We start from the raw sequence: 10,110 nt of genomic DNA, 5'->3' as shown, positions 1-10,110 counted from the left end.
TAGCCTCAAATTTAGACAACCGAACACCTTTCTTGAGAATGAAACACTTACACCCGAATACCCGGAAGTACTTGAGGTTGGGCTTGTTACCGGTGAGTATTTCATATGGAGTCTTGTTCAAGCCCTTGCGAAGGTAGAGCCGATTTGATGCATGACACGCGGTGTTGATGGCTTCGGCCCAAAAGTTGTACGGAGATTTGAACTCCGCCATCATGGTCCTTGCCGCATCCATTAACGTCTGGTTCTTCCTCTCCGCAACACCATTTTGTTGAGGGGTGTAGGGTGCGGAATATTGATGCTTGATTCCCTCGTCACTAAGAAACTCATCCAAGGTGTAGTTCTTGAACTCGGTGCCGTTGTCACTTCTTATTGTCAAGATCTTTGCATTGTGTTGACGTTGTGCTTCATTTGCAAAGTCAATGACGGTTTGTTGGGTCTCGCTCTTCCTCTTGAAGAAATACACCCAAGTGTACCTTGAGTAGTCATCCACAATCACCAAGCAATACTTCCTACCTCCAAGACTATCGAAGGATGGAGGCCCAAAGAGATCCATGTGAAGGAGCTCCAAAGGCCTCTTTGGATAAATGATAGTTGTGGGAGGGTGAGCCTTCTCATGTAGCTTTCCTTCGATACAGGCACTGCAAGCACGATCTTTAGCAAAACTAACATTCGTTAGTCCACGGACATGGTCCCCCTTGAGGAGACTTTGCAAAGATCTCATATTGACATGGGCTAAACGGTGATGCCAAAGCCATCCCACATCAACTTTAGCCATTAGGCATGTTGCGGTCTTAGTGGGTCACTCCGAAAAGTTAATCACATATAGACCGTTCTCGACATGCCCAACAAAGGCTACTTTAAGAGTCTTGCTCCACAAGAGGGCCACGGTATCGATATCAAAGAAAGTGGCAAAGCCCATGATAGCAAGTTGATGAACGGAAAGTAAATTGTATGCAAGGGACTCAACAAGCATGACCTTCTCGATTGTGAGATCACGAGAGATGATCACCTTGCCAAGTCCCAATACCTTAAAAGATGAGGCGTCACCCCACTCGACATTGGTGGGCATAGATGGAACTTTGTGCACGTCCACCACCAAGTCCTTGCTTCCGGTCATATGATTTGTAGCTCCGCTATCGAGCAACCATGATCCCCCACCGGAAGCAAACACCTACAAGAGATCAATGCTTGGTTTTAGGTACCCATTTTGTAATGGGTCCTTTGATGTTAGAAACAAGGGTTTTTGGAACCCAAATAGACCATTCAATGTATTCATGAAGAGAACCAACAAATTTGGCATAAACATGCCCATCACTAGCACGGCATAACACATAAGAAGGATCAATATCGCCGACTTTGTTGAGAGGGATGGCATTGCCCTTCTTGACATTGTTCTTCTTATTCTCCTCAGGGGCACTCTCTCCCTCCCTCACAAAGGTTTGCATGAGGGGAGGAGGTCGTTTGGTCTTGTCATTCTTCTTCTTGTTCTTGGAGTCGGGCACGTACCCAACCCCTTCCTTGGCCACACCTCCCTTTTGGTTGATCAAGAGATCGTTGAGGTTCTTCTTGCCTTGTATGCAAGTCACAAGACCTCTCTCAAGTTGCTCCTTCAACTTCGTATTTTCCTCAACAAGATGTATATGCTCACAACACGGGTTAGTAGCATTTGCATTATCAATTAAAACCATATGAGGAAAAGTTGCTTTCTCCTTAGTTAGCTTCACTTGGAGTTGATCATGAGACTCCTTGAGACTAGCGTGAATACCCTTCAAGGCCTTGTGGGCCTTGTCAAGTATATCAAACTCCTCTTTGAGTCTAGCAAGATCAACCCCGAGTTTGGCCTTCTCAGAATTTAGCACACGAGAAACAATGAGGGCATGATCATAATCTTTCTTTAACTTAGCATGATCAACGTTGTGTGACTCCTCAAGAGCCAAACGAAGACCACGCTCTTCCTCAAGAGTATTGGAAAGATCCGAAATCTCATCGGCATAGTCACGACTATGCCCTTCCATCTTAGAGATGGTGTCTTCGTGAGCCTCGATCATGTCATTGGCCTCACCCAGTTGTTCCAAGAGAGCAACAAAGTGCTTCTTGGATTTTCCCTTGAGTTTGCCCATAAAGGCCTCAAACTCGTTAGCCTCCACATTAGCTCCCTCAGGTTCATTAATGCTATCCGTTGGGGAAGGATGATTAATGATGGTAGTTTTGATGTTGGAGGTTACCTTGTTGGTGGCTTTAGCCATGAGGCACTTGGCGGTGATGCTCTCGTTGGGTGAGTCGAAGAGAGACACACGTGACGTTGTTGCAATGGCAACGGAGGCCATGGCAACCGACTCATCATCTTCATCATCATCATCATCCTCATTGTACTCTTCTTGCACAACCAAAGCCTTGGGAGGAATCTTCTTGGTGAAGTTGTTCTTGTTGGGAAACGACTTGGCCTTGTCCTCTCGGATGAGTTTGCCACCATTGTCTTCCCTCTTCTCATACGGCCATTCCGCAACGAAATGACTCACGTTTCCGTAATTGTAGCAAGTCCTTACACGTTGCTTGCCCCTTGTGCCACTCGAGTTGTTTTTGCTAAAATTGGGCCTCGAGTTTTTCTTGCTCCAAAATTGCCTTGAAGCAAGTGCCATGTGTTCATGATATGCATACTTCGTATCTTCGGGGTTGCTCTCCTCTTCTTCCTCTTCTTCTTCTTCCATGGTGAGCTTGGCCTTCAATGCAAGGTTAGGCTTCTTTGCCCGTTGAGAACGGAGCACCGCATTGTCGGCGGTCTTGTCCAAAATGTTCATGGCCACAAACTCATCCAACACTTCGCTTGAGGTCAAAGTGTGGAAGTCCGGTCTTTGAGGAATGACGGAAGACATGGCCTTGTGGTAGGCATCATTGCCTTGAGGAATTTGCGCTTGGTCCAATTGTCATCCGTGTCCTTGCTCCCGTGATCTTGTAGTGAGACCGCGAGTTTGGTTACTCTCCGATAAAGCTCACGAGGTTCTTCATCTTCCTTCATTGCAAACTCATCGGACTCATCTTGTACCACTTCATAGTTGGAGCGTTGAATGCTTGCGCTTCCCCGATAGATAGACACGACACAATGCCATGCATCTTTGGCCAAGGCGAAGGGACGAAGATGAGGTAGGTCTTCGGGTGGAATTGCATCTTGAATGATGAAGAGAGCATTCTCATTGAATTGATTGTCCGCGGCTTCTCGAGGAGTGAAGTTGCTTGGATCATGTGGATAGAAATCTTCTTCAATGATTCTCCAAAGGTTAGTGTTCACATGATTTAAATGATGTTTAAAGCGGTAAACCCAAGAATCAAAATCCTCATTTTCACAATCTTAGGGAGAGGACCGACATGATTCAAATGAGTGGAAGGAACCGGTCCACCATAAAGAAGTGGTGGTTTCACATGGGCAAAGATGCCGGTGCCATTCTTTCCACTAGAAGAAGGAGCCTTTTCACTACTAGCTTCCCCCTTGTCGGGGATAGCATCCGACACCTTGATGGCGGGATCACCCACTTTCAACGGTGCGGTGGATAGTTTAAGCCCCTCAAGAAATTTAGTAAACATGCTTTCAACTTCGGTCATCATGTAGGTTTTAAATGTCTCCAAGGCCACATTGAACTCCTCACAAGAGACCGAAGTTCCCCCATCGCCCGTAGACGAGATAGGATTCACACCGGAGTGTTCCTCCGCACCGTCTACGGCATCAACCATACTCTTTGGATGGTAAAGTCCTTAATAAAGAGACGAGGCTCTGATACCAATTGAAAGGATCGATATGGTTGACTAGAGGGGGGGGTGAATAGGCAACTAACAATTTTTAGCTTTTCTTTAGCAATTTAAACTTTGCATCAAAGTAGGTTGTCTAGATATGCAACTAGATGAGCAACCTATATGATGCAACACGAATAGGAACACAAGCAAGCAAGATATATGAAACAAATAATCTACACAAGTAAAGGCACGAGATAACCAAGAGTGGAGACGGTGGAGACGAGGATGTGTTGCCGAAGTTCCTTCCCTTTGAGAGGAAGTACGTCTCCGTTGGAGCGGTGTGGAGGCACAATGCTCCCCAAGAAGCCACTAGGGCCACCGTAATCTCCTCACGCCCTCACACAATGCGAGATGCCGTGATTCCACTATTGGTGCCCTTGGAGGCGGCGACCGAACCTTTACAAACGAGGTTGGGGCAATCTCCACAACTCAATTGGAGGCTCCCAACGACACCACGAAGCTTCACCATAATGGACTATGGCTTCACGGTGACCTCAACCATCTAGGATGCTCAAACACCCAAGAGTAACAAGATCCGCAAGGGATTAGTAGGGGGAATCAAATATCTCTTGGTGGAAGTGTAGATCGGGGCCTTCTCAACCACTCCCGAGCAAATCAACAAGTTTGGTTGGCTAGGGAGTGAGATCGGGCGAAAATGGAGCTTGGAGCAATAATGGAGCTTTAATGGTGGAAGAGGTAAGTCAACGGGGAAGGAGACCCTTTATATAGTGTGTGGAAAAGATCCAACCGTTACCCACCAACCAGCCCGCGGCCAGCGGTACTACCGCACCTGGCCAGCGGTACTACCGCAAGGCCGCGCGGTACTACTGCTTGCAACCAAGCGGTACTACCGCACGGCAGTGCGGTACAACCGTACCGTCCCACGGTACTGCCGTGACCCCAGCACAGAAATAGACGCAAGCTGGGGGCGGTACTTCCGCACGCGCGGTACTACCGCGCCCCCCATGCGGTACTACCGCAAGGCAAAAGTCACAGCCAGGGGGGAGGGGAACTTCCGTGCCTACTTCCGCAAATAAACAGAAGTAGCAAAAACCCGACACAGTAGTACTGCCGAGGGGCGGTACTACTGCCTGACCGCATAGCGCGGTACTACCGCACGGCGAAAGCGGTACTACCGCCGCAGGTGCGGATGTAAAAAATTACATCCGCTCCTACTACCGCAAGGGGGCGGCACTAGCCTGGTGGGCAGCGGTAGTGTGGCTCCAGGGGAGCGGTACTACCGTGAGCACCAGCGGTACTACCGCGCCACGGCGCGGTACTACCGTGGATGCCTACGATACTACCGTTGATCCAGGAGCAGTACTACCGCAACCACAACAGCTGCCAGTCAAAGGAGGCAGGAAAAACGGAGGAAGCTCCAAGGAAGAAGGAGGGGATAAAAGGAGACGTGCACGTGATGATTCCACCCAAACCTTTCCAACGCGGACCCCCTCTTAATAGTACGGCTTTCTTACGACTCAAATCCACCAAAAAGAAACGTAAAAAAGACGCCGTCTTCGTCAGTCTTCGAGGGGCACCCAATCGTCTTGTGCCTAGCAAAGAAGTGTCTGGAAAACTCATGGCACACGATTAGTCCGCAAATGCGTTGTCATCAATCACCAAAACACTTAGGGATAAATATGTCCTTACACCCTCCAAGCTTGAAATAGGCTAGAGGGGATCCATGCATGTACCTATATTTTCCTCGCCGTCGAAGGAGCAATCTCCACCGAAGAAACCCTACACATCAGCTAGTAGAAACTTAATGTCGTATTACTGTCTTATGTTGGATATAACTTGTGTCTTATTATGTTGGATATAACCCTACACATCAGCTAGTATTTATTTTTTGCAAAAAGAACTCAGACCTATTATTAAAGTTCATCAAAAGTACAGAGCACACAAACATAATAGAAGATTACATTAAGGGCCCTGGACCACCAAACAACCACCGCCGCCGCTAGAACGAGTCGTCGATGTGCCACTATCGTCGCTCCCATACCGGAGCCAGCCTGATCTTGTCGGTGACAGCCGGAAAGTCTTCGTGCACGTGCCCCTAAGAAACAGTGTCCCGGAGCCACAGTGGTCATCATTGCACCCTTGAATCGATCTGAAGAACATGACCACCAAATCTCGTCATTGTGTACGCATGCCGAGAAATTCTAACCTCGCCACCCTGAAGAGAATCTATGTTGCAGCTCCGTTTAATATGTCCCGGCAGACGAACTTGACGAAGATCAGAGCCCAAAAGATTGACTCGAGAAGCGGCGCCATCCGTCCAAGTGTCACCCCTGCGAGCACTAAAATCCTATCTACTAACCAGAGTCAAGGCACGAGGATTCCCTTCCCCATCACCGGCCGCCGGAGCGGCAGTCAGAGGGGAGACGAATCCAGCGCTCGCCTGCGAAGATCAGGGGACGAAGGCTTTGCCTAGTCGCCTCACGAGAGGAGAAAGAAAGATAAAGAAGTATGTTAGTCAGATATAGGTTAGACGCAAAGATCTAACTATGGCCAAGGAGACATATGTATACAAAGGTAGACACACAGACTTGTGGAATAAGAGCATATGACTGACAAGTTCCTCTCTGCCTCAACTAGCTATAACCAGTTCGTTACATGATCTTATATAAAGGAAGAACACAAAAGGGTTCTACAGGTGAACACAGACACAAGAACCTTAACTTGCACAGGACTCAACAGACGTCTAGAAACTCCACCTTAAATAGCACACAGTAGTTCAAAGTGACTTAATAGCTCATGCATTTGCTCAACTAAAATCAAGATTTTAACCAAAACGCAACGCTTCTGAATCTGTGAATGCAACGTGATCAGCTAGATGCAACGTGACACAACTCCAACTCCAGATGCAAACATGTAAGCCAATACCACCTTCCATTATACCCCAGAGATAGCACATTTGTACACCCACAGTCACCCTCCCCGTATGAAGGCTGACCTGAAAGAGCTCTCACCCCCCTCTGCCAAGGTATACATTTGCGTAGCATCCATGCATCCATGCACAAGAACCATAAAAGGGATGCATAAAACTCTCCCTCTCTTGCAGTTTCACGTTTTTACCCCATCATGCACACCATTATACCCAAAGGACCACACCCCAAAGCTTGCGACGACTAAAACTTTAGCTAGCTACGCTAATCGCCAAGGTGCATGCGCAGTGCATGCAGCTCTTGCGATCTTGGATAATGCCGGCGCGGGGCTAAACCGAGCACTGCTCATGCGCCCCGTAGTTCATGCGCTGCCTCTTGATGCTCCCGCCGCCACCGCCGGACGACGACGTGTCGTTGCTGCACGCCGCCCTGCGGTCCATGACGCCGCGCAGCGCCTCCTGGACCGACGCGATGCACTCGTGCCTCCGGTGAGATGCGGCGCACTCCTCGTCGATACCGTCACCGCCCTCGTCAGCGCCCTCCTCACCCTCCTCCGCCGTGATGAGGAGCACGCTCCGGACGCGCCCGCCCAGCGTGGTGATCTCCGCCCGGTGCGCGCGTAGCCGGAGTGCCGCGAGCGCCCGGATGATGTCGGGGATGAGGTCCGGGCGGTCCTCGCAGCACAGCGACGCCCGCACCACGAGCCGCCCATCCCCGTCCTCCGCCGCGTCGACGCCCAGCTCGTCGGCCTCCGTCGGCAGCATCTGCACCGGCGCCGCGTCGTCATCCTCGCCGCCCCCGACGGCAGCCGCCATCATCGTCATCGCCGACGTCTGCCGCTTCAGCTCCTTCACATGCTCCAGCACCTCGGCAAGCAGCGACGCCTTGTCCGTCTGCACGCACACGACCGCAAACCACATGCGATCACAAGCTGTTAATACAATAGCGCTCGTAGAACGGAGCACTGCGCACGCTAGCTATAATTGGTGGATTAAAATGATGATCAGGCTGGTGTGAGCGTGGGGAAAAAGGTGGCAAGAAATGCGGTCGCGGTGCAGCTTTCCGCTGCATTCTCATGTCTTTTGGGGCTTTAGCTTAGCTAGGCGCGCGCATGGGTGTAGGTGCGCGTGGTGCCGTGACTGGAGCCATGTATCTATGGAGTTCATTATTGTCTCTCTCACTTTGCTCTCTTTTTTTTCTCCCGCTCTCCGAGCAGAAGCAGCGGTTTCCCCGGCGTATGAAAGATTTCTTGCCTGGCGGCCCCTCAAGTCTTGTCACGAGTACGGGAGCACATACGGCGTGCGGCGCGTGGGTGCGTCCTGCCCCATTGCCACTAATGGAGATCACCCCTGGTTAATGAAAGATTTTCCCTCTAACTGTATATATATGTTCACCTTGTATCACTCAAGAAACTCCAGATAATTAACACCATGCACGTACTTCCTCCGTTCCGAATTACTTGTCTTGGATTTGTCTAGATACGGATGTATCTAGACTCATTTTAGTGCTAGATACCTCTGTATCTAGACAAATTCAAGACAAGTAATTTGGAACGGAGGGAGTACTTTTTAAGTGACCTTTTAATCCTATCTCCGAGATGAAATATCAGCATGCTGCTAGATCGAGTAGAACCACAGGACGAAGAGCATGTCTAATTGACTAGAAGCAAGGATCGATGCAATGCAAACTGCAACCTTTAATTAACACAGGTTATTTTGCATTGATATTTTTACCACAGGTTAGTATGCGTTCCCTTTTTCCTCGATAATGAAAGTCTTCCTAGCAAGCTACCTAGAGGCTACAGCATGCAGGCTAGTGAAATTGATCGAGCCTAGTATTGCTATATGCATATTCGTGAAAGACCTAGCAAATGAAGGTTAGCACCAGCTGCCGGTTTACAAGCCCTGATTCTTGTTTCATTGTGTTTTGGCACTGTGAATGTGTGATCACAGTAGTAGCCTGTAGGCAAGATCCGTGAAACTGTTCCATTGTGGATCGACCTTGCACGTCTTTGTCATTATAGGAGCGACACCTAGCTTAGCTAGGACTGCCACCATGCACATAAAAAGAAATCAAATTAACAGTTTGGAAGTTGTAATTTGCGGCAGCGAGATCGAGGATCAAACTAGTAGCAGCAAGGACGAGGAGCCTAGGACAAGACCACCAATCGCAAGATGAGTGAGGTGATAATTAGGGATCGGGAAGATGGCGCATGCGTGAAAGAATTTATGGTTTTAGACGATCGAGAAGGCGCTCGCGCGTAAACACATATGATGATCGGCTCATGGAATCACGTAGTAGTATTACCTTGGTGGTGTTGGGGAGGAGGCTGCGGAGCCTGGCGAGGTGCCCGTTGATCCGCTGCCGGCGGCGGCGCTCGGCCTCGCTGTGGCTCCGCGAGGCGGCCAGCGCCTTGGCGTCCATGATCTCCCCGGCGTTCATCCGGCCCAGCTCCGCCTGCAGGCTCCCGAGCAGCCCGGACACGACGGCCTTGCTGCCCCCGGCCGCCGCCGCCGCAGCCTCCGCCGCGCGCTGCTGCTGATGCTGCTGCTGCGCCGCGACGACGGCCGCCTCGAACCCGAACCCGAACACCCCGCCTGCTTGCCCCACAACGTCGCACGCGTAGCCGCCGAACCCGGCCCCAACCGCGGCGCCGACGGGGTCGGCGAACGCGGCCGGGCCGCCTCCGAGCCAGGGGGGCAGCAGGCGGGCGGCGTCCTGGTGGCTCCCGTGCACGCCCCCTTCCCACATGTCGCCGTCGGCCGCTCCCGGCTGGCTTCGTGGAGGTGGGTGGAGGGGGAGGTGGTGGAGGAGGTGGTGGTGGTGGAGGGACGGTAGTGGCTGCTCCGATCGATCCGCTGCTTTCTTTCCCGGTCAAACTGGGGGTTCTCGGTCGCCTTTTAAGCCCGCCCGCTCGCTCGCCGCCCGTGGCCACGGCGCATCAAGACGGGGCCTTTTTATCGCGTCCTTTTGGCTCCGCGGCCGGGGCGGCAGTGGTGGAGACGGCAAGCAAGCAAGCAGGCAGGCAAGCGAGCCTGTACGGCGCTGTGCATGCGAGCGGCATGTGGGCCCGGCCTTTTCGCCTCTGCAAAGAGTTGTTTTTTCGGCTCGTGTCTGCTTCGTGTCGTGCGGTCTGTGCACAGTGGTCGCACGCATGCACCGCCGCACCAGCACCAGCGGGGTGGCCGGCTGGCTGGTGATCTGAGTGGGAGTGATCGTGAGTGAAAATGATCGCCGGGCTCTAGCATGCTTCAGGCCTACGATTTGGTGTTGCTTCTTGTTTTTTATGATACAACTTTTTGCGCGGGCTTATGATACACTTTGCTAGGGCTCTTTGATTGGTAGAATTGTAATCTATAGGATTTTTCCGTCTTATGATTCATCTGCACTGATAGTTTTCATAGATTTTTTTTCTTAAGAACTTTCTATTACTATT

General features: G+C 50.8%; 1 protein-coding gene across 1 annotated transcript; it reads right to left on the bottom strand.

The window, feature by feature from the left end:
- Positions 1-6,588: 6,588 nt before the first annotated feature.
- LOC123103912 (transcription factor bHLH30) lies at positions 6,589-9,608 on the bottom strand. Its single transcript, XM_044525610.1, has 2 exons — positions 8,982-9,608; positions 6,589-7,567 (listed from the first exon to the last, which is right to left on the bottom strand). Exons 1-2 carry the CDS (start codon positions 9,423-9,425, stop codon positions 7,004-7,006), a joined length of 1,008 nt encoding a protein of 335 aa, XP_044381545.1. The 5' UTR covers positions 9,426-9,608; the 3' UTR covers positions 6,589-7,003.
- Positions 9,609-10,110: the final 502 nt, after the last annotated feature.

This window comes from Triticum aestivum, chromosome 5A (assembly GCF_018294505.1).
Source record: "Triticum aestivum cultivar Chinese Spring chromosome 5A, IWGSC CS RefSeq v2.1, whole genome shotgun sequence".
NCBI lineage: Eukaryota > Viridiplantae > Streptophyta > Magnoliopsida > Poales > Poaceae > Triticum > Triticum aestivum.
Note: the sequence above shows the minus strand (reverse complement) of the source record. Positions and strands in the feature narration are given on the sequence as shown.

Coding starts and splice junctions, on each gene's coding strand:
- LOC123103912 (XM_044525610.1), bottom strand. CDS start 9,425: ATGTGGGAAGGGGGCGTGCACGGGAGCCACCAGGACGCCGCCCGCCTG. Junction 7,568..8,981: donor TCCTCCCCAACACCACCAAG/GTAATACTACTA, acceptor GTGTGCGTGCAG/ACGGACAAGGCGTCGCTGCT.